Source organism: Chrysemys picta, chromosome 10 (assembly GCF_011386835.1).
Source record: "Chrysemys picta bellii isolate R12L10 chromosome 10, ASM1138683v2, whole genome shotgun sequence".
Lineage (NCBI taxonomy): Eukaryota > Metazoa > Chordata > Testudines > Emydidae > Chrysemys > Chrysemys picta.
In genome coordinates, this window is record NC_088800.1 from 56,984,529 (window position 1) to 57,009,374 (window position 24,846).

Genomic DNA, 24,846 nt, shown 5'->3' on the forward strand with positions numbered 1-24,846 from the left:
GACAGTTTAGGGCATTGCTTTTTGCTACTCTCTGGTCACAGGCTTACAGCAGTGTTGCAAAATATGTAGTCTTGACCAGCTAAGCAAGACAGAAGGAAAACGGAGAGAGAGAGAGGAAGAGAACAGAGAAGGATACATGGGGTGAGACAAAGTGGTAGTGGGGATTTAGCTGGACGTGGTAGGTAGGGATGGTCATCTGGCTCCCTGGACATCTTTCAGGATTGGGACAAAGGGGCTCTGCAGTCCCAGGAGATGATGGGGGTGGCAGCCACGAGAGCGAAGCTCACTCCTGGAGCCTTTTTCTCCCAAAGTCTCTTTCTTTAAGGACCCCAAAATTGAGTGATGGGCGGAATGGCTCATCCTCTCATTTTGTCCAGCAGTTAGGCCTAATTCCTGATGCCAATTTTGGTTCACTGATTGCTGATCCCATCCTTTTCTTGTTTATCAGGCATGATGTTAACTCAGTCCTTGAGTTATATCAGTAGGTCTCTCTGTTTGGACTAATTCATTCTTTCTGTCTCCTTTGTGCACTTCTTTCCATCACCATAACATGATATTTTATAACCTTTCACTCACTCGTCACAGTTGTATTCACAATTAGGGGAAGTTTACAGGTCCATTTATTACAACAGATCCCTATAGTGAGCTTGGACAAAACACTTGACAAAGGCTGCAGGCACGAATCTGTTCCTAGCGGAGGAACTTGCAGGACTTTGATAAGGTAACCTGGTTGGCAGAGTTAAACACGGCCAGTCCAAGTCAAAGGCAGGGATGGCTGAAATCAGGAGTGTGCTGGAAGCAAGGTGGATGCCATCTGCTGGGCTACTGGGGGATTTGCTGCTGTGATGGTTGAGCCAATAAGTTTATATTACACTCAAAACTCAGTTAAAACATTATAAAGGTTGCAAAGTTGAGCACTCAGAAGTTAGGAAATGCCAGAATTAAGGTGGTTTGTGCAGCCTTCATTTGGTCCTTGTGTGTCTATGCCTTATGATGGTCTGTAATTAGGTGAGCATATATTATGTTTTCCACAGGGCCCCTGTCTCATTCCGGGCACAGGCTGGATGTGCTCTGGGGATGAATCAGGGTTGCAAAGTGAAGGAGTCTTAGAATGGTGCTCTTTGCTATCACAGGCAGCAGGAGAAGCTGACTGACCAGAGGGCACCTATGCCATAGGCTCAGCAGGTTTTGATGAAGTGCTAGGTCCCCAGATCCAGGGTGTTGGGGAACCAGGGCGCAGTACCCAGCCTGTCTGACTCACGAAAGACTCCCCCTCCCCCCCAGCCTCTGCTTGAACCAAAACCAATCAGAAGACTTACAAAAAGCAATGAAAAGGCAGTGGGAGACACACCTAAACCCTTGGGATAAGGGTGACAGGATTAAGGCAACTCCCCTAGGCTCATTTGCATCGAAGATGGGACAAGGAGGCATCTCCATTATCATACAGCCTGGAGAACAGAGATTCCAAGGCAAGAATTGCATGGAACTCTGGGACTGGAAAGCAGGGAAGCACTGCATGATGGGGGATCTCTGCTCCAGATGTTAATGAATCCACGCCTGTACACACCCAGCTTGGTAGTTATCAGACTAATTCTAGTAATAAAGCCTTTATTGGTATCCAAAATAGTGAAGCTCCCTAACTGCATTGTGAGCTCCCTCCAAGGAACACTGCCCATAGCCAGAAATGATCAGCTCCCATTGGCTAGCATGAACAAAACAACTTTGGTGTACTCCCTTGAGCCATCAGTTTACTCACAAACAAATCTAGTGTCTCTCTTGAACCATTGTTGTTTCTCTACAAAAACCATTGGGAGTTCATCTTTTCCGGATTGATTGTGCTGGGGGCTTTGCCTGTCTCCAGCACTCCAGACCTCAGCTACCACCACCACCTGAGACCCCTGATCAATTCAAGGTTCACAGCGTGGTGAGAACCCAGCTCTAGGTATAGCCTGACCCTGACTTGAGTGATCCGTTATAGTTTTCTAAACCTGACTTTTATAATCAAATTTGTTAGATTTAATATTGTAACTGTTTTGTTTGTTTGACTCCCCTTGTATGGTTATTACCTGGCAATAAATAACTTTCATGGTTAAGCTGGTTGCTTCTCTCCCTCGCTCTCTTGTGGGTGTTTTTGGCTTCCTCATTCACTCTGCAGCAATGCTTCTCATATCTAAGCTAAAAGATCCCTGCAGTGGCCAAAAATCCTGTGGGGCTTGCTCGTCAAGTGGGTTACTACCAGAACAATTGTAATGTGAAAGTGGGGACAGGGATGTGCTGACCTGGGACATGTGAGGGTGGCAGATTCAAAGTGCTGCTCAACCCAGCCTGCTCAGGTGTACTCTATTCCGGTGTGATGCCCATTGCATATGAGGATGACAGCTTGGAGGTGCTGCTCGACCCAGCCTAGTGAGTCCAGGGACATATAAGAGGTCAGCTTGGGAGTGCTGATTAACCTGGTCCTCTCAGGTGGGGTGTTTTTGTGTGTGTGTGTCTCTCTCTCTCTCTGTGATTCTGGGGCTGGAAGAACCCAGCCCTGAAGAACCTAGATCCTGCAGGATAACTCCATTGGGAGGGAACTTGAAGTAGAGCTCCGTATAAGAACACAAATAGTACATTCATAGAAGTACAGGAAACACCCCCCACCCCGAGAAACCCTTATAAAGGAGCATACTCCAAAGTAATGGGCAAAGCTGGTAACAGGGGTAGCCAGAGCATTGGCTGAGTGAGTCTTAGAAATGGCAGGCACTTCTCAGAAAAGAACACTCCAACGAAAGAATATTAGAGCATCTCCGGCATGTTGAATGTGTTTTGAAAAAAAAACCCTGCATCCTGAACACTTGAGTTAAATGCATTTCTTCAAAGACACTTAACATGCCCATCATTTACAGCCATAGCTGCCTCACAAGCTGGAAAGTTTTAAAGCCTGGAGATGCTCTGTCATAAGGACGGTGCCCTGACAATGAAGTAACTAATTACACAATCACCTACCATTGCCTCATTCAGTGCACCAAGATGGTGTTTTTTCCCTGTTGTTCAGTGAGTGGCTCCTGCCTTATTTACTGCACACTATTCAAACCTGCTCTGAAGACAGAATTATTAACTCCCTGAGTAACTGAGTGCTTCACCAATATTAATGAATTTATTTTCAGACCACCCTGCAAGGTGAGGGGATGGAATTATCCCAATTTTGCAGATAGTGAACTGAGGTACAGAAGTGAAGATAAAATTTTGGATACCCAATTTAAGACACCCTACAACCTGATTTTTCAGAGTACGTAGCATTCTGTGACACATCATATGTTCAAAGCACGGTTCCCATCAACTTCAGTCACAACTATGAGTGTTCAGCCCTTCGGCAAATCAGGACCCAGCATCTCATGTCAGATACCCAGAAAGGGAGGCACACACAGTTGGTGACCAGCTCTAAAGAGTTTGGTTTAAGTGATTTGCTAAGTATCAGACAGGTACTCTATGGCACAGGGAGGGACAGAATCCATTCCTCCAGGGCAGAATTAACCTGGCTTAATCATGAGGCCATCCTGTCTCTTCCTGAAGTCCCCTGTTTTTCTTTAAATATGTGCTGCTGTAATTAAGGTTGCACAGACATCCTTAATTCTGGTAGTTTCAATGACTTTGCAACATTAGTAACATTCTCTTACCACAGATTGCTTTTTTAAAAATCTAGAATATTATACAAACTGAAAAAACAGATTCCATCATGTGGCATTATCTTGACACCTCCATGGGTCATCAGCAAGGCTGGAATTTTTAGATCCACTGTACAGACCTCTGCCAATTGAGCTAATCGAGGAATGGATAGCAGTGGTAGGTCATCATCCTCTACCTGGTCCAGCACTAGAGGGAGATGGGACACTGCCAATGAGTTTCATAGATATTTGTGGACAGCAGAGGAATAGTGACTCATGATTCTTGGGGATCCATTCCAGGCTCTGGAGTGGAGTGTTCTCTAGTGGGTACAGACTTTTGCATATTCCCCCCTCTCCTCCACATGATTCCCTTCTGCCCCATCTATTCCATCCCCCCTGCTCTTGTCCCAGTCTTATTCACCTCAGGCTTCTTAGCCCAGTCCTAGTCTCCTTGCCCAGTCTCCCCCCTAATTTTCCCAGCTCCTCATCCCTAGTCCCCACTGTAAGCCTTGCTGGCCCCCTAGGCATGGCTAACAGTATGAACCAAAGTAGGCCTTGTCAGGATAGTTAGGTACAGTAGAACCTCAAAATCATAAACACCTCAGGAATGGAGGTGGTTTTTAACTCTGAAATGTTCATAACTCTGAACAAAACGTTATAGTTTTCAAAAGTTTACAACTGAACATTGACTTAATACAGGTTTGGAAATTTACTGTGCAGAAGAAAAATGCTGCTTTTAATCATCTGAATTTAAATGAAACAAGCACAGGAACAGTTTCCTTACCTTTGTCAAATCATCTGTTAAAAAACTTTCCCTTTATTTTTTGTAGTAGTTTATATTTAAACACAGTACTGTACTGTATTTGCTTTTTTCCTTGGTCGCTGCTGCTGCCTGATTGAGTTCTTCTGGTTCCAAATGAGGTGTGTGGTCAGTTCGTAACTCTGAGGTTCTACCGTATCAGCTAACCAAGTACACACATTCCTGACTTGAGAGAATGGTACAGAGTACACAGAGTTCTTAAGTAACTACATGAACACATTCCTAAGAGATGGTACAGGAATACCCAGACCCCTTGTAGGAAATGACAGGATAATGGATGAGGATGTTTTGTTTGAGGTACAAGGGTGGAAACAGATCTGGATTGTAATACATAACTTGTCTGTGTCTCTGTATAAAACAAGAAGTCATAGGAGCGGCAACTTTGCACTAGCCTAGGGGATGGCGCTGTGTCAAGTGAGCTATTACCTTGCTGCGGGCAGACATGGGTTAGCGTACCTGTAACTGTTGAGTTGGAGCACTAGAACCTTGGTTTGTCGACAATAAACCTGACCAAGCATCTTTGCCAGTGAACTGAGCCTGTGGTCTTTATGAAAAACACTGAGGACTGCAGAATCAGCAAGCTGCAGTCTCTGCTGGTGCAGCTAATACCAAAGCTCCATGAACAGCATGGGAGCAATGCACAAACACAACCCCCCCACCTCCTTGTCCAATCTGTTTCTCCCCGCTTTTGGCCTCTAGTTCATATTCGCCATCCTCACTGACTCCCAGTTCCAGTCTCCTTCCATGGCTTTTTGTCCAATGTCGGTTCCACACGCCCATCTCTTTGCTCAGCTAATCTTAGTTCTCCTCCCTGCCCCTGGTCAAGACTGGGGGATTAGGATGGGCCCATGACACTCTTCCGCTGCACACAGATTACTCTGGGGAGGTTGGGTCTTGGCATTAAAAGCCTATTGACTAAATGGGTCAGTTCACCCCTCTCAGAGGCTTCGCTTCAGGCGCTCTGCAGACTTATATGTTCAACTGAAGAACTGATCAATGATGCCCCATACTGTCGAGAACAGATGGAGAAATGCCTCCATTTAGCAAGCTAAGTAGCTCTTGTAGAAGGCTTTGTTCTATTTAGCAGGACCTCTTGAATATCTTTTTGAACAAGCCTTCTCTCCAGTGTCTAGCTATGGAGCATCCATGCAGTTAAGTGAAGGGATTGTAGGCTTGGGTGGAGTAGGCGACCGTGATCCTGGGAGATTAGGTCTGAGTCTAGTGGAAGTGAAATTGGAGGTTTCATTGATAGAGTCAGGAGAGTGGAGAACCAGTGCTGGGGCAATAAGTATGACTCTGGCCTGGTCCTGACTTATCTTTAGCAATAGGCTGTGAATGAGTGGAACTGGTGGAAAAGTGTAGAGGAGCCTGCCTGACCATGTCAGTATGGAACCTGGGCTGTGATCCTGTAGAATTGCTGACACGTTGGACTTTGCTGTGGAAAAATGTATCTGGCCACATCTGGGTGAAGAGAGCACTCACAGTGATATGTAAACAAATTGCTCAGGTGGTCTGCTAGGTTGTTCTGTATGCCTGACAGGTAAGCTTTATTGAACTGGCAATACTGAGCTCCCAAAGTAAAGTTGCTTCTTGACAGAGTGGCGTAAAGCAGGCTCCACCCTGCTTGTTGAGGTGAAACACTGCTGCCCTGCTGTCTGGGAGGACTGACAGGCTGCTTCCCCTGATCTGTGATAAATACTTGGCATGCCAGTCTATCAGCTTTCAGTTCTCTGACACGGATGTGTAAAGCTAAGTCCTCTGAGGACCACAGACCCTGCGTTTGTAGAGAAGGCAGGTGGGCTCCCCATCCCAGAGCCAAGCATTGGTTTGCTTTGCAACAGGCCTGAAGTAATTCCCAATAAGAAACAAAATTTATTTAACAAAACATGACAAAATGACAAGCAGAGCACAAGTTACGGGACGCACCAGAAGTTTCACCTCCATTAGCATTCACCAACGCAGGCTGGACAAGCATGACGCACCATGCCATCTCTCATACATGGATCATCTGCACCCATTTATTCCAGTTGCCTTCGTACGGGAACACTCTGCCCATTCTCAGAGTACAGTCTATGGTAGGCTCATAAAATATTGTTGGAGTCTCACTCAGTTTGGAGTCGGTTAGCTCTTCTTCAGGAACAGGCCGAGAGAAGAGAGATATTGCCGGGGGCTTTTTCATGCAGAATCTTCTGATGCAGCCAAGGGCTTCCAGGCCCTGTTGAAAAGTTGACATGTTTTAGCTTAAGAAGTTACAGAGAAATGCTAAAACCCAGTAACACCCAGTAAGACTATTCTGTGTGACATGCTTCATAGATTGTTTCTCCAGATGTCTCGTCTCCACAAGAAAGTGGCACTGCTATAGATTACAGCAATATAACTAAACCAATAATGTGAGCCCATGCTGCTGAGTGCATGGACCAGTTTAAGCTACTCTGCTCATGAATCATGTGTCCACACAATGCAGCAGTATATTGATAAAAGCATGTTGCACTGTGGGTGGGTATCCCAGGGGGCTGACTGACACTGCTAGGCTCTGTGCATTCTGGGCAAGCCTGAGGCATAGTTGTGGCAATGGCAAATGCAGATAGTCAAGGGTCTAACTAGCATTTAAACTGAAGGGGAACATTCAGTCAGGCGACCCTGGAGCAGTGGAGCAACCAGACATTTCAGGAGTGGACAATATAGCGTGGATAGCTTTGGGAGAACTAACTACCGTAGATATATAAAATGGTGATGCCGCCCTGTGGCTCTTACACCACTACAGCTCTCACCAAATTAGAGTTAAGTCAATTCCATAAGTCATAGAATCAAAAATGTAGCACTGGAAGGCATTGAGGCAGGATTATCTAGACCATCCCTAACAGGTGTTTGTCTAACCTGTTTTAAAAACTTTCAATGACAGATTCCACATCCTCCCTCGGTAATCTGTTCCAGTGCCAGACTACCCTTACAGTTAGGAAGTTTTTCCTAATGTCCAACCTAAATTTCCCTTGCTGCAATTTAAGCTCATTACTTCTTGTCCTGTCCTCAGTGGTCATGCTCCTCTTTACAACAATGATTTACATGAAGACTTATGTTCCCCCTCAGTCTTCTCTTCTCCAGGCTAAACAAACCTAATTTTTTCAATCTTTCATCATAGGTCATGTTTGCTAGACCTTTAATCATTTTTATTGCTCTCCTCTGGACTTTCTCCAATTTGTCCACATCTTTCCTGAAGTGTGGTGCCCAGAACTAGACACAGTACTCAAATTGAGGCCTTATCAGTGCTGACTAGAGTGGAAGAATTACTTCTGGTTTCTTGCTTACAACACTCCTGCTAATACATCCCAGAATTATGTTCACTTTTTTGCAATAGTTTTACATTGTTGACTCATTTAGTTTGTGATCTGCTACAACTCTTTCTGCAGTACTCCTTCCTAGGCAGTCATTTCCTATTTTGTATTTATGCAATTGATTATTCCTTCATAAGTGTAGTACTTTGCATTTGTCCTTATTGAACTTCATCCTATTTACTTCAGACCATTTCTCCAGTTTTTCAAGATCACATTGAATTCTAATCCTGTCCTCCAAAGCGCTTGCTACCTCTCCAGGTTGGAACTCCAGATTCCCAGCCAGCCAATTGTACACCCACCTTATAATAGGTTTGTCTGGGCCAGTGGTTCTCAAACTCTTTTTGTGGACCACTTGAAAATTGCTGAGGGTCTCGGCAGACCACTTAATGATCTTTCCAAATGTTGTTTGTACCATTAGCTAACTAATGTAAAGCACTTTGGATAAAAGCGCTATATAAAAAAAACCCTTAATTTTTTTTTTGTTCTACAAAGAAAAGCACACAACTCATATTTTAATATCACTAGTCTTACCTTTCTAATGCAACGGATGTGCCCTCTCTCACCCGCTGGGGCTGGGAAGGAGGGGTGACTCTCCCCCGCCATAGCAGCCACAGAGCTGAGGCTGGGAAGGAGGGCTGTCTCTCCTGGCAGCCGCAGCCCTGGAACTGGGGAAAATCGCCTCTTTCTCTCACCACCGCAGCCTGCACGTCCCAAATTCCTCCCACCCCTCTTCTCACCCCACTGCCCCCTCCCACCTACCTCCTATTTCCCCCAAGGCCACCACCTCACCTTACATGTGCGTCTTCTCCAGGGTCCAGGCACCTAATTAGTGGAGCCACACCTGCGCGGCTCCACTAATTAGCTGGGCGGCCCTTCATTCTCTTGTGTGCGACCGCCCAGGCGCGCACCATAGAGGGAACTATCCGCGGACCACCTGAAAGGAGCTCGCGGACCACAGTCTGAGAACCTCCGGTCTAGGCTATATTTCTCTAGTTTTTTTATGAGACGGTCATGTGAGACAGTATCAAAAGGCTTACTAAAGGCTTTTTTGATGAGATGTCCGTTGCATCAACCGCTGATTGAAATGCGGTTCTGGCCATCAGCTTACCTTCCTCAATAAGAGCCTGGAACTGATTTCTGTCATGCTGTGACAGCTTTTCTACAGTTTGTGATCTTGGAATAGTTCAGATAGTCATACTTAGCCAATAGGACAGGATAGTTTGCTATTCTGAACAGAAGGCTAGTGGATGTGAAGACCTTCCTTCCCAACAAGTCTACATGTTTAGCGTCCTTGTCAGGGGGAGTGGATTTTGGATGTTGTCTGGATCAGGGTTTCTCAACCCGTGGGTCTGGACCCAAACTGGGTCACCAGAATGCTTCAAAGGATTGCGTGGAACTCCTGTGGCTCCTGTCCCATGACGAAGCAGCAGTTCTGGATCCTGGAGGTTCCGACCCAGGCCATGCTTGACATTTCACACCAATAGGCCCATTTTAGAAGGCAATCCTAGTTGTGCAGTTGCTACCAAGCACCACAATAATTCAAAGAACAGGCATGGCAGGGCACATTTCCTATCAACCCCACCAGCCAGCACACCCCAGCCCTGGCCTAGATGAACCTGTTCAAGGCATGAGACGGGAACTCAGTCTCCACGGTCCATTCACAGTTCTTGGCTTCTCCCCTGGGACTCCCAACAAGGGAGTCTGTTCCTGTGGTGTGGACAGGTGAGACTCTTTTGTAACACTCCAGTGGGACAGTCACACTAAACAGAGGCTGAAATAGGATAACGTTCAACATCTGATAAAAACGTACCTGTAGTATCTCCAAGACAGAAACAGGCTGAAGAACCCCCACATAATGTTGCAGCAAGGTGTTTTCCGTTATGCCGGGCTTTGTCATGATGTGATAGAGCACAGCTTCCATCATTCCCTTACACACTGGTTTATTCAGATTCCCGTCCACGATTCGCCACGGCCTCCCAATGAAACAGACATTCTCACAGGCCCTGCAGAGGGACAGTAAGTTTCACTTTGTCAGTTTCAGTTTTAAAAATGAAAAATGCAAACTGCTTGCTAAATAGAGGCGTCTCTTCCGTTTCCCTGCACTAGCAAAGCACCCATATGAGAAGCAAAAATAATAGCACTCTCATATATCATCTTTCTGTGATTCTGTGCAAACACATTGGGCTGCAGATCCCTGTCCTTAGTCCCTGCAGGGCTCTCCTGAAATAAATGTTCCACCCAGCTACCAGAGTCCCAGGGTCAGAAGTACTGCTTGCTAGGCATACCCCCTTGAGAGTGATCTGGGAGTGAGTTTGTCACAACAAAGCATCCTAGTGATGGCCAGTTTGCTGGTGAGTGACAGTGTTTTTAATCTGGCAGTGGGCGTGGAGACCAATGCTAGTTTCTATTCAGCTTCCATGGTGGTTTGACCCCAGAGCTGAACTGAGTAAATAAATGTGTGCGTGCGTTGGATGGAAACTCTACCTTAGGGCTCCTCCCACCACATTGCAGGAGGTAGGTAATGTGTGTTTTCAGCAAGGGGCTTTAGTTCCATATCATGGTTACTGCATAGCACCAGTGGGAATGCTTAGGAAATGCATGAGCAACAGCTAAGTCAGAGTGCTCCCTGACTCGTTGGGAAAGGCAGCTAGCCTGTTAACATAAACCATCTCAGTGCCAATCAATGAAGCAGAAGTGCCCAGCTAACGTGCTTGGCTATTTTTGCTGGATGCACTGGCAAATACTGGGACAAGGCAGTGGGAGAGCTGGTTACTGTCAAGAGTTACTGGGGCAGGGAAAAAAACAAGTCCCTCATACCCCAAATACATAGCAACTTCTAAACCAGGCTGCAAAGGACAAAGAAAGAAGAGATTTGTCCCTTCCCCAGCGCACACACCTTCCCAGGTACCAACAGTCCCAACTGCCCTCACCTCCTACCATTTCTGCAATGAAGTTGAGCTGACAATACAAAACTCTAAAGCACATTAAAGATTATGGGGGTAGTAACAAATAAACCAAATAATTGCCAGGAAGCCTACCTGATTGGATTGCTCATTTCATATGATTTTTAGTTCAATACAATCTGCATTTCTGATATATCTGGATCTGCTGCTGAAACCACAGGGCCAGAGTGTGTCACAGGGTGCACTTCACATCCATGCCCAAAAATGATGCTGGCTTTCACTCTGCTCATGGGTCCAATTCAAGGAAACGGCTCTTTAATGCCCTACAAGGCTACACAAGACTCCTCTCTCTGTGTTGTGTGTCAACAGCAGAGATCAGCCGAGGTACTGAGTCCCCTAATTTAACATCTTCGAGGTGATGGCCAGGTTCTTGACAGGAATCTACCACTCCAATATTGTTCTATTCCCTAGACCAGTGTTTCTCAAACTTTTGTACTGGTGACCCCTTTCACATACCAAGCCTCTAAGTGCAACCCCCCCTTTATAAATAAAAAACACTTTTTAATATATTTAACACCATTATAAATGCTGGAGGCAAAGCGGGGTTTGAGTTGGAGGCTGACAGCTCGCGACCCCCCATGTAATAACTGCGCAACCCCCACAGGGGTCCTGACCCCCAGCCCTAGACCCTCACTTGGGGAGCAGGGCCTAATGCGCATTAAGTGTATTTGAGTGTGGGGTGGAGAGGATTACTTCTGTTCCTTAAGAACATAAGAATGGCCGTACTGGGTTAGACCAAAGGTCCATCCAGCCCCGTATCCTGTCTGCCAACAGTGGCCAATGCCAGGTGCCCCAGAGGGAGTGAACCTAACAGGTAATGATCAAGTGATCTCTCTCCTGCCATCCATCTCCACCCTCCGACAAACAGAGGCTAGGGTTCCTATAAACACTAGGTTCCTTCTAGTGTTTATAATATGTTGGGGACTTTCAGAAGTGCCCATGCCCCAGAGACATTTTGAATGGCCATGCCGAGGGGCAAGGAATCTGAAGTAACAAGAGGAAGAGGACGAGGTAGGACAGTGAGTCCGTCTCCAGAGTCCTTCCATGCACTCTGGGTTCACCAAGGAATTGGAGACACACTACACTACACTACACTATCGCCAAGTGTACACTTTCCACATCTGCTTTTGTAGTTGTTATTTTGCTAATATATTGTATTATATTATACATGGTATTTTTCTAAATGATTGCATATATAAGCATGATATGCTTATTATTTAATGGTTCTACAGACTTCTCTTTACTCACCTTTCCCGTACTGCCTGGGGTAGATTTGTCAAAGAATCTTCTGAAGAAAGATCAGAAAACATGTAATGAGCACCAGAAAAAAAAAAAAAAAAGGACATACAGATTTTATATTAACTGCCATAAATCACTATTCACTATTAATGAAAAAGCAGTAAGAGAGGTGTCTGTTTTCTGCTATAGCACGAAGCTATGAGGTTTGGGACTAGTGAATTTACAGGTATAAGCGTATAGCTTGCGAACTAGTCTATATCCCTTATGAATAAAACTCCTATGCACCTTTAGAGACTTCAGAACTTTCCTGTGGGTGACATGCATCATCGAGCGACATGTTCAATGCTGTATCTCTGGCTGTATGTTCAAAGCTAGGCATCTGCCTTTCCTCCTCATTAGCTGCAACACTATCATCTACTGCAGTCTCTTGTTCTTCAGAATTGGCTTTATCTTGCTCTTTATCTTTACCAGTGACAGATTCTGGTCCGTGCACAGGATGTTGCACATAGTGTCCTGTCTGGCCTCTGAAAGGACCCATTCCTTCATGTGCAACTAACACCCCTTTCACCTGCGTGGGCTCAATTAAACTTGCATCAGGGGCTGCTTCAGTTGCTCCTTCTGAACAGCTCTTTATGTCCTGATGGACTTCAGTGCCATCTTGAAGCCCACCATGTTGAGTCTTGAATCTTTTCCTTGAGGGTCCTTCATCACTGATAACAGGTCTTAAGACTTTGCCAGGCTGTCCCTCTTCCCTTGAAGTTGCCACCCCTTTCTTTGGCTCTGGCTGCTGAGAGTTCTGTTGCAAATCCAAGTGAGTGACGGAGTCTTTGCCCTGCAGACCAGCACCACCAACTTTATTCTTCAGACACACTGAATACAACAGCCAGGGTTTGGCAAATGTCATTGCAACCAATCGTACAGTGCTCCCTCCCACTTCTAACACCTGTTCCATCTTAAGGAGGTCCTGAAAAAGAAACAAGTTTTATCTTTAGGTAGCACTGTGGAATACCAGTATGTATCAAAACTTCCTGGAATTCCCATTATTGTAACCAGTTGCAAGAGTGCCTTGCCAAACTCTCAGTCCCTTTTCAACTCTCCTGTCCTATAGACTTAAAAAAGGGAATAGCTCCGTTGCTTAATTGCCTCTGAAACTACAGCAAAGATTTGAAATATTCCTGTGCACTTTAGAGACTGACCATGGTGCCCTAGGTGAGTGCAGTCACTCATCCAACTTTTTCATTTAGTGCCACCATATTTTCTGGTCTTCAGTGAGACAAACACAGGATGTATGAGGTGAGATGATCATTGGTTGTTGACTGGGAATCTCACTACTAAATTTATCACACAGAGGAAGTAATTCTGTTCACATGTGTTTCACATGGATTAGATATCCTTCCTATTCAAAAAGAGTGCTATGGAGTTCACATATATATGGTGATGGAGATGCAAACCAACCTGAATATATTGCTGTAAACTCCTGGTGCGTTCGGTGTCAGCTTCTTCATAGCAGTGGAACTGTTTGCCCAGTTCTGCCTTGTCAATCCCGAAGGAAGAGGATGCCTCAATAGCATTACGGATCTCCAGGACAGCAGATACATCTTTGGAGCTATACCCATAACACTCTGTACACTGGAGGACAAACTGATCTACGTCATAAGTCGCTTCCTGGACTTTTAGCAGCCTGGTAAAAGTATCAGGGAGGCAGGAGATTCCTACAGCCATGTTATCAACCACAGAAGGAACTGCAAAGTAAAACAGAATGAGAGTATTAGTCTTGATAAAGACAAAATCTTCCTGTACTAAAGTTACCATACAGTGGATGACAGAAGGATCAAAAATCTTTCCAGGCTCCTCTGTCAACAAGTCTTTTCTTAAACTCTTCAATTAAAAATATAGCTCAATGTTCCATATTCACCACTGCAAATTCCTTTTTTCTATATGCCCTCCAAACTTGTGTATGAAATGGGCTGCAGAAAAGGAACCATCAAGTTGGCTTACAAAGGCTCTAACCCCAAGCCAGTATGAAATGTCAGCAAAGGAGAGACTGGACTCTTGCAGTCTCTCTCTCTCTAGCTCTGGGTGACTTGGGAAAACCTGTAAATGAACAGATTTAAGAGTGTTCTGCTATGTCTTTGAAGGTGGTCAGTAAAATCACAACTGGAGAGCCTAGGGCAAAAAGACAGACTCTGGAGAAGTGACTCCTTTGGTAGAAATGAGTGACAGAAGCCAATGCAGAGTAGAAAGCTATTGGCCAAGTCTGATAAAGAACATGGAATGAAAGGTCACGCCACCATGAAGACACTAGAAAACTGGGTATAAATAGGGTGTACATCTCTGTCTGAGTGGTTTTTGCCTGAACGAGAGGCTCTTTATCAGTTAGCTCCAAACTACACACTGTTTTCAAAAGTGACTTTTCTGGTCCAGGATGCTGGGGGTGGGGGAAAGGACAGATATGACACCATTCTTAATTGATTCTTTGCTCCCACCTTCCTTTTTCTGGTGTTTACAGATAGCCCTATTGGGCACTGTGACGTAACACCTGCCCTCCTTTGATGGCCAAAGTCAGGTGTTCAAGAGGAACGGGAAAGTACTGCAATGAGCTGGCAACCTGATTGACCCATACAGGGATTGTATGGTAACAGGACTTCAGGAATGGGGACTTTCAGATTCTTGTTGTGACAGATGTGAATAGCATAGGCAGGGACAGCAGCAGGCCTTCCATTACAAACCAAGAAATCCTTCCTGGATACATCTGTCTTGAGCAAAGACCATCACCACTCTTGTGGTTAAGGCACTAGACCAGCACTCTGGCAGAGCTGAGGACTGAATCCAGATCCCGCGACTCCTTGTGTGACCATGGGAAAAACTGCACTCCTTGCCTGAGAGTTCCCTGTGGGTAAAATGGAGATAAATTTTCCCTTTCTCCCTCTCTTTGTCTGTCTTCCCTACTCAGGTTGTCTCCTGTTCTGTGTTTGTGCAGCTCTGAGCACAATGGGGCCCCGATCTTGGCTGCAGCTTTTAGACACAGATACTAAACAATGAGTACAGCTGATGACAGGTCTCAAGAATTAGAGTTCTGAATATTAACAACATTTATATTACAGCAGAGTCTAAAGGCCACAGCCAGATCAGGCGCCGTTGTGTTAGGTACTGTATAAAATACAAAATAAGCGAGAGTCCCTGTCCCAAAGAGCTTTTCAAGGAGATTGGCTCAGTCTCCTTACAGAAGAGGAAACTTGGAGGTAACACAAAAGAGGTTTTAAAATTAGGAAAGGGACTGATAGGTTCACCAAGTAGCAGGCATGTTTGGCTTAATGACCGCACAGAAAGTGGGATACACACAAGGAGCTAAGTTACCAAGGAAGCTGATCAAAGCAAGGTGCACTAATAAAACTACATTAGAGTCAGAAGAATGAAATAGCCCAATAAGTAGTATGAGAATACAGGAAGAATCAGATATTTTATAAGTATGAAAGGAGATGATCCTGCTAGGAGACTGCATAAAAACACTGCCTCCATTCCCTTGAGTTTGCAAGCACAGAATGACATCCATTCCAATTTGTTTTACTTCTTTACACACATACAGAAACTAACCTGAGGTACTGAGCCTCCCTGGCATTGGGGCACATCTCAGCTTGATCTTCATTTGGCAAGAATTGACCACGATATTGTCGTTGGGGTTCAGATTGCGTGTGCTGACGATTCCTGGTGCATAGTACCCTCTCATGAGTAAGTAATTGGTATGAGATGCTTGACGAGCTTTTACCTCTATTCTCCGTTTGTTTCCAGAGCTCTCATCCAAGTCATCATCTTCATCATAGTCATCATCAAGACCATCTTTTCCCAAACTGCAGGAAATGTACTGTTAATCTTTTGCCACTTTCTTCCAAAACAAGAAATTTTTTTTCAATAATTTATTTCATTTAAACTAAATCAATTAAAAGGATCGATGATGAACACACAACACTACAGTAATGCAACATTCCAGCTATGATTTTAACCACAATCAGGAAATTCAGAAATGAGGTTGCTGACCCAGTCAAATGTATGTTTTGCAATAAGGTCTTTTATTACACAACATCAAGAAAGATCACATTCTGCCCCGCACTCCAGGATGTTAGTCATTTTCAAAATACAGCCCATAGATGACTGCTTTGCTGTAGAGCTGTTCATAGTAGCCTGGATGAATGAAATGCTTAGAACCAGACAGTAAAAAGGAATTGCAAGAAAGCTTGGAAGAGGGACTCCCCTTTCTGTGGGCTTTTAATCTGTAAATTCTTTAAAAACAATCCCAATGCATCAGCTCCAACTACTGAACAGTCAGGCTACATGGTCATTTCATCAGCTACATTATGGAGCTTTGAGATGCCTCACCCCCCATAGAGGGCTAGATCTGTATCTGGTTTCCATTGTGTTCATCACTCCCTAGTTCCTTCACAGTATGCCTTTGTATCCCATATTCAGGTATTTGATTATTTTCCTGGATTTATGCTGTATATTAATGATTTTATTAGCAACACTTAATGGCAGAGCTCTCCTTTCCACCAGCTGCCTGGCCTTCTCATTATTTCTTAGGTTTCCCATCCTTTGGAGCCACAGCAAGTGCACAGTGTAAATACCATGCAGACAGTTTCTTTCCCACAAATCACAACATGAATCTCCACAGCAGAGCTGAAACCCACATAGAAAACCTAACAAAAACAACAATACATGGTAATTCCCTAAAACAGTTAGGTTGGTACAATGGCAATGAGCATGTGCACTTGGCACAGCTAGGCTATGCTGCCCTGCTTATCTCTGAAAACTGTGATGAAGTCTTTGGCAATTCTATCTTCACCACAGGCATGTTTTTCCAGGGTAATGTGGAAGTTAACACATTCCAATGCTCAGATGAAAGACTAACAAGTGCTGTTAAATCTTCAGGATGCTCCCTGAAAACATCCAACATTGCCACTGGAAAGCATGTGCTGAAATGCAGAGCAGAATATTCCCCTGTCTGTTGTCAATTTCATTCAGCAAGTTATACACAGCCCTTATTTGGATCAGAGCATTAATGTTTACCTTTTGATGACTTCATTCTCCACCATAGTGCTGTCCACCACGATTATTTGGTCTGGGATCCTCACATCCACAGAAATAAGACCCAGGGAGAACAGGGAAAGAATTGCTACACAATGACCTCCGGGGCCATCCATAGGAAAAGCTAGCATGCCTGCTGAATCTTTGGTTTCTTGATCCTTGAATGAAAAGCTATCGGGTTCGTCTGATTTTCCAGCTTCCTTGAGCTTCTCTAGGAACTGGAAGGATTCTGTACAAATTGTACTGGGAAACCGCCATGTGAAGACTCTGGACACAAAAACAATTGAATGAATCTATACAGGGTTTGTATTACTGGGCAGAAATCCCCACAAAACAGCAAAACCCCCCAAAAGGAAATGCAACAGTCTATGTTCCGGGCTGTAGCAAAGCATCCCAGCGCAAAGAAAAACCCTCCATTGGCCTAACAGCTCTTATACTACCCTCTCCTTAATGCAGTTTCCAGCACAAGGGGCGTGGCTGGAAGAAAATAGGCTTAGTTCCCTATAATTCTCTGATGATCCCCCAGCTGCCATTTCAGCTATTCTAACCTAAGCCTGGGGACTAGCTGAAGGCGCACATTTAAACCACCTTTACACCCTCAACTCCTGCTGTGTGCTCCTTAGCCATAGCAGAGGATCTGGTCCCTCGCTTCTAGTTTCTCATGGTTTCTATTCCTTGTTAAGTAACAGAGTTCTGTATTTTATCCTCTATGCAAAGCATGTTTGGAAACATTACTGCGGTAGCTCTATACAGTACAGCAGACTTTGCTGGACACTCACCTGTAGTAGCTTTGAGATAGTTGATAGGACATAGGCACAAAGGGCAAAGCCCGGCTTTTCTTTGGACCCAGGGTATGGTTAACCCGACGGCGATTGACCAAACTTCTCTTCTGACATTCTAAGAAAGCTTTCACAAGAATGTCATCCTTGTACTCACGGTACAGCCGAAAGGTCTGCAACACACACAGTTTAAATGCCAGATTTACAGCAAGGACAGGTTAATAAAAATCCACATATTGCAGCCCAAATCAGAAATTCTTCAGCTCTGTAGAGCAATGTTACATCCAAATCAGAACAGTGACTCAAGGCAAGTTAGACTGAGAGTGAAGTCATCCCTGTATGTCATAGATACACAGAATATCAGGGTTGGAAGGGACCTCAGGAGTTCATCTAGTCCAACCCCCTGCTCAAAGCAGGACCAATTCCCAACTAAATCATCCCAGCCAGGGCTTTGTCAAGCCTGACCTTAAAAACCTCTAAGGAAGGAGATTCCACCACTTCCCTAGGTAACCCTATGTCCAGATGCTATTGTGGGGGGGAATACGATAGCCATTACTGAGATACTGGAGTGAGCTTTATGGGTAATCTCAGGTACTGACCTCATAAATACCAAGCATTAGCTCTCTATTCTGTTGTGTTTTTTCCAGAGATCTAGTCACTATCACGTACAACAAATTATGTTATGAGGTATGCTATTTATGGAGAAATTTATACCCAAATATAACACAGTTTCACTTGTTTGCTCAAGAGGCAAAACAAATTCCATTCAATTTACATGGCGGTTTGCATGCATGCAGATCCTGCTAAGAACTAGGAAACCATTTATTTGGAATTAATAGCCCTGGTAATCAAGTCTGCATGAACAGTTACATTTTGAGTATGAAACCAAAAATCAGAACTTACAGTTGAACGTAAGCTTAAGGACATATATACACGTTTCTATTGCATTTACAGGGTTTCCTCGGAACCGAAACCAGTAAATTCCACTGATGTGAACCAAATTCTATAGAACTTTGTAAACAGAATGCCGGTTTGATATTTCAAAGGTAAGTATTGAGATCAGCTCCTGTTATGATTGCACTTTACAATTCTTTATCTGTTTTTCTCATTAAAAGGATCACACAGCACTTTCAATGCACTTCAAATGTTTGCAAAATTATCTATGTGGAGGTATGCCATGACAGACACAGTCCCATGTAATATCTTTGGGAACCTCATTTTATTAAAGTTATGACTGGTTTACGTATGATTGTGTTCTTCTCCATGGAGGAGGGTTACCACAGTTCCTACAGGAACTAAAAACAGTGGGAGGTGATTAAAGTGAATCACTGAGACTAAACAACTCTAGAGAGGTACCACCTCCTGGGGAGGCTTGCATATACTGGTTCAAGCTGGCTTTTAGGCAGTCTGGCTTGCTGGGGATATAACAGTGTAAGGCATGGAGCTGTGCAGCCTTAAACCCTCCAATCAGAAGGGACTTGGATGAGGGTCCCTACCCAAAGACAGGTGATGGTAGGAGACCTGAGATCTGATTGGGAACTCCTGGAGTGGATCACAGGGGTGAAGGGGGAGAGAGAGAGAGAGAGAGGGAGGAAGGGGAATACAGGTGTAGTTACGCTGAAACAATTTCAAAGATAAATACTGAGATCAGCTCCTGTTAGGATTCCAAATTTAAAAAAATCTTTATTTTTCTCATCATTAAAAGGATCACAGCATTTTCACTACTCAATGATCTTTGTGGAATTATTTATGTAGAAGTACGTATTCTGCAAGTTGAGAGCCATGAACTGGTCTTGAGCTTGGAGCGATGGAATGATGGAGGAAAGTGTTACCATTCTGAACCTGAGACATGTACATATTTGTTCAGTCTGCTCAAGTCTAAGATAGAAGAAAGAGGGTTTTCGTCCTTCGGAATGAGGAAATACCGACAGTAGACGCCGTTACCCCTATACTCTGAGGAACCTCCTCTACAGCTCCTAGATGAAGCAATGAGACCACACTGCTGATTGTAATAGGCTCTTATGAGAAGGGTCCCTGGAGAGGGATGGGGAAACTATGGGCAATGATCTCTAAAATCCATCTATTTTGGCTGTCAGGGCAGACAACACCCAGTTGAATGGGATGAGGTGGCTTCCGAAGGTTATGTTCTCTCTAGACCTGGTTTGATGCAGCTCTCAACTATCTTATCAAATCTGCTGACGTGTCAAAGCAGCTGTGTGAATTGCCAGGGAAGAGGAAGGTTGGTGCCTCATGTTGTATGGTGCATGCCTTTTGGCTCGCTATTTCAGCTGCCTGGGGCGCTAAGATGGTGTGTGCTGTCTCAGCCGTGGCTGGGGATGGTACAACTTGCAGTATGAAGGAGAGGTGTAAGTCCCCAGAGAGTGCAGGAAGCACTGGAGTCATTCAGTGAGTGCAGAGTGTTGTTCATCCTCTTGATGAACAGCTCTGTGCCCTCAAAGGACAAGTCCCCGGTCATGGCCATGGGCTTTAAGAGGGAACTGAAGGAGCATTACAACTGCCCTGACCTTTATGCCCTTATATGGGAACATACGGTAGTACAGGACACGTGTGGCCCCACTGGACACTGCTAGTCACATAGATCAGGTTGTGTGTGCATGAGGCACATGCGCACCTACAGTGGGATCCATTCTGACAAACTTGAAGAACTTTGTTATTTCCCTCACAACGTGCTGCAGAAAAAGTGAAATAAAAGCAAAATCGTACGGTACCTGAAATGACTGGCAGGACTTCATTTGATTATCTGAGAGTGCCAAAGTACTCTGAATCAGGTTCTGGAGCACTAGGAAGTGTATATCATAGATACTGAAAGAAAACAATCACATTACGTTATTCAAGGCATTCTGAGCATGAAGCACCCAATCATTAAACTAACACAGTAATATTTAAATGGAGTGTTTGCCTGTAATGTTTGCGCGCGCGCGCACACACACACACAGTTAGCCACAACGTTGCTACATCTGAATTCCTAACGAGATGGGGACATTTCCCTACGTGCTACACTTTGTTTTTTCAAGAACTTTATACCAGGCCAGGATAGTTGGATCGTCGCTCCTCCCAATCAGCCCATGGAGACCGAACTCTTAGTGTTTTTGATATCACCACACACCCCCATAGAAGGATCTAGCCATCTCCCATCCTTCATCTGGCTGATTCAGAAGCCATATGCATAACGAAAACAGATTGACACCATACTTTAACGAACATAACACTTCAGTGAGCTTTTTAAATGACTCACAATAAACATTGGGTACCAACATTCCCAGAGGGTCTGGATTGTTATAGATCTTGAATGAGAATTAGCAGATAGAGAAAACTTCCCTTTCTCTCTTCTATACTTGCTCAGAAGCTTGGGACCTTCCAAGACAGTTTACAGCCTAATAATACAGGTGGAATTAGTGCCTAACTGCTGCCTATGAAACCCTTCTGCCAAAGGCCACAGCTGCAGAAATAGGCACTCCTCGTCTACAGTGTTTTACAAACAAGAGGGACTGTAATACTACTTATGACTCCATTCCTTAGACTAGGTGGAGAAGATTAATTTGGGGATAGACCTGGGACTAATTAGATGAATTTAAGAAACAGAGAATGTAAAATGAATATCCAGAGAAGGCTTCCTGAGAATGAAGTGGGCCAGGCTGTGGAACTGTCTCCCCCTGCTTGGCAGTCAGAAAACTAAACTGGACAAAACTCTGGTAAGCGTACAATAGGGGAAATTCTGCTGTGGCAGGAAGATGGGGTGGTCTGATACCATGGTCACGAGCACACTTATAAACACCTCAAGTCATTGTGGAAGCTTAAGCTGGTAAAGCTGGCAATGGGAGCACACCACACCTGTGCTCCATGATCTGCACTGGCTGCCCGCTGATTTCAGGATAGAATTTAAGTTGTTGGTTTTGACCAACAAAGCCCTAAATGGCCCGGAACCCAACTTATTTGATATGTTGCCTCTCTCCTCATGACATACCGCTGCAGCTGTAATCAGTGAAGGTACTTCAGTTGGATTCCCATAGATCAAACTTCATTGCACCGTGACCCCCTTCTGACAACAAAAATTACCACACGACCCCAGGAGGGGGGACTGAGGTCGCTGAAGCCCTGCTGCCCTGCGTGGGGCAGGCCAAAGCCAAAGCCTGAGCCCCACTGCCCTGTTGGGCTTCAGCCCCAGGCCCCAGCCAGCCTAAGCCAGCCCTGGTGACCCCATTAAAATGGGGTCCCAACCCACTTTGGAGTCCTAACCCACTTTCTGAGAACTGCTGCCACAGATTTTAAAAAGAGAGGGAGTGGATGGTAGATTGATCTGTGTGTGAGGCCCTCAGCTTTCGAACCAGCTTGCCTCTTGGTCTGAAACAGCTTGGACCTGACTGAGTTGCAGGGCATGCTGCGAATCCATCTGTTTACTAAAGCTTTTGGAGAGGAAGGGGTTGATGGGGAGTTGGTGAAAGGCTTTGTTGAGTTTTAGAATCCTCTCTGTAGCCTATATCAAAAGTGCCTATAGACTTAACACAAGCAACTTAACTCCCAAGCTCTAATGGGAAAGGCCTCTAACTCTCCCTCACCTGTTGAGAGCATCCTGTTTGATGCTTTGATTTGCTTCATCTCCAATGGCCAAAACTCTGAACCTGGTTAAGAGAGAGTAAAAAGGAAACATTTAATACAGAAAATAGTATGCCCTGTATCACACACAGAGCCCCTGATTTTATATTAACCCTTGAAACGCCGAAGGCTGATATTTATCATTGTGTATCTTGACACACAACCTGCTAAAACAATGTTGGGGAACCACCTGTCCTAGCAGACCTCAGCAGAGGTGTCAAGGACTGAAAGAGCCGTGGAGATGAATTCCCCTGTCTCCAAGAAGCTGTTTGTCCACATCCAGACTGAAGCACATAGGGAGGAAGCAGCCTGGAGCCACTGTCTATGCTGTGGATACAAAATACTTCTGTCTACAGGGCTGGTGTGTGGAAAGAGAGAGAATTTTTGTATCAGAGAGGGAAAGCATCTGCTCTTATCATCCCCTGATGTGAAGGAGTGGAAGGGACTTAAATGTCATTGGGTGCTAGAATGTCTAGTTCTCAGTCCCAGTGTATTCTGCAGATGAGCAGTCAGGGAAGTTAATGAGGTGACTAACTTTGGGACACAAAGAGGATAAGGCCAACATTTTCATGCTTGGCTACCTAAATTCCCCATTTGTAGATGGGCACACTGATACTTATCCTTCCTTGTAAAGTGCTTTGCAATCTATGCACGAAAAGTGCCATATAAGTGCTAAGTATTACTATTACAGCAACTAGGGATGTGATGTGTCCACTCTTTTAGGAATCAACATTAATACTTCTTTTTTATTATTTAATGGAGACACCAACTACAAATCCCAGTGTAAAATCATGCCACATAATTTGTGCAAAACAGTAAGTGGTTTGTGACAGTTATCCAAGTACTCAAAATGTTTTCTCTAATAGAAATATGAACGACATTAATGAAAACTATAATAAAAATGTTCAATATAGAATGCAGATTAATATCTGGTGAACTGATGAGAGTAATTAAAAACGTAGAATCGTGATTTCAGACATGTATGTTAATGAACAACTTTTCTTTGAAAACCAAACTGAAAAAATTTTGATACCATGATTCCAGGTGCTCCAAAAAGTCTGAAATTCTTGACAGCAGACTCTATATCTGGTCCTGATCTCACCTTTGCGTATGACATGAGAACATCTTAAGTAAAATACCTGCAATACAGCTCCTGCAGTGTATCTGGAATTTCGAGTTTGGGATTCCCTAGGGTTGAACTGAATTTCTCTTTAAGTCTCTCCACAAAGTCTTTAAACTCTTTTGCACACACCTTTCAAAACAAGAGATTGAAACATTAAACACGTAACAGGTATATTTCCTTCAGTGCAAAGGGGCAATAGGACTTCCCTATTTCATATTCATAACTGGAAGACCCATTGCAAATGGCTACAGTTTATGGATTAGCAAGTAGGGGAAGCAGCACAGTAAATGAGCCAGGATAATGTGTCATGAGATGTACCCTGTACCTTTATTTATTTAACAAATGCTGTTTCATAATTATGAGTAACTAAATAACGTATGAAGTATCCTATCGACAGTGTATTCTGTAAAAACAATGATATCTCATTACCAGTATGACAGCTTTCTCAGAAGAGCCCTGATTTAAATCTCATCTGGTTGGAGATTTTTCTGTGTACCAGCCATGCTGCACAGATTATCAGACTGTGAATTTGTGAGGTTCCACTATTTGTCTCTTCAAACAAGTCTGGCTTCTAAAAGCATTCTGGAAAGAGCCCTAGTATATTGCAGGGGATGGCTGGTCCAGATATTTCATTGGGAACATTCCATTTGGTTCCAGAGAAAGAAAGACAAACAGGGACCAGCAGAAGAGAAATGGAAGAAAGAGGGAAACAAAACAGTAACAGCTGGAGACAAAGAAAGGAGAAAACGACAGGGATTAGACACCCCCCCCTCTCTGTTATAAAGGTTGACACTAGAAACTAAATGCAGGAAGATACTCAGCTCACAGTTTGCTGAAAAAGGAAGTTTTTCCTTTGCAGTTTTTCCCTCTGAGGTTTTTCTACTCCTTAACTTTTACTTTGTTTTTTCTTTCCTGTGCTCTCTCTGAACACAGCAAGGGAGGAAGTGCACATGCAAGAAAGGTGGTATTCTCTTCTAAAGGCTGATACTGCACTCTGGTGGCACAGTCAGGTCAGCAGGCTTTTAGGTTATGAGTCACAGTGCTATTTAACAAGCATATACTTGGAGCACACGCATCAGAAAACCTGCTTCATTCTCTTCAGCACGCAGGTCACAGGCTGGGTGTAGCTCACAACCAGAAGCAGCCCAGCAGCAGGGCACTCTGGTTACTTTAGATGCTGGCTGCCCAAAACCACGTTCCAATTAGCAAATCAGGCCTTTTGGTGATGTCAGGTCAGGGTGAGTCATGGA

The 24,846-nt window shown here is 44.4% G+C and overlaps 1 protein-coding gene and 1 long non-coding RNA gene across 6 annotated transcripts in view; one reads left to right on the forward strand and one right to left on the reverse strand.

Moving 5' to 3' along the window:
- Positions 1-6,319: 6,319 nt before the first annotated feature.
- GTF3C1 (general transcription factor IIIC subunit 1) overlaps positions 6,320-24,846 on the reverse strand; it is an 81,289-nt gene continuing 62,762 nt past the window's right edge. For 4 of the 5 annotated variants that reach the window (XM_008162546.4, XM_008162545.4, XM_042861571.2 and 1 more), the window contains 11 exons: positions 23,613-23,725; positions 22,437-22,499; positions 20,589-20,682; positions 17,860-18,032; positions 17,063-17,347; positions 15,596-15,849; positions 13,457-13,743; positions 12,287-12,965; positions 12,011-12,050; positions 9,610-9,802; positions 6,320-6,682 (listed from right to left, as the gene is read on the reverse strand). In XM_008162546.4, coding sequence (XP_008160768.2) covers positions 6,461-6,682; positions 9,610-9,802; positions 12,011-12,050; positions 12,287-12,965; positions 13,457-13,743; positions 15,596-15,849; positions 17,063-17,347; positions 17,860-18,032; positions 20,589-20,682; positions 22,437-22,499; positions 23,613-23,725 — 2,403 coding nt within the window. In that variant the 3' untranslated portion in view covers positions 6,320-6,460. The remainder of the gene's footprint in view (positions 6,683-9,609; positions 9,803-12,010; positions 12,051-12,286; positions 12,966-13,456; positions 13,744-15,595; positions 15,850-17,062; positions 17,348-17,859; positions 18,033-20,588; positions 20,683-22,436; positions 22,500-23,612; positions 23,726-24,846) is intronic. The other variant, XR_010591156.1, reaches the window with a different exon arrangement.
- On the forward strand, positions 18,032-20,767 carry LOC135974034 (uncharacterized). Its single transcript, XR_010591161.1, has 2 exons — positions 18,032-18,905; positions 19,565-20,767. It is a non-coding gene; the product is annotated as an uncharacterized LOC135974034 (long non-coding RNA).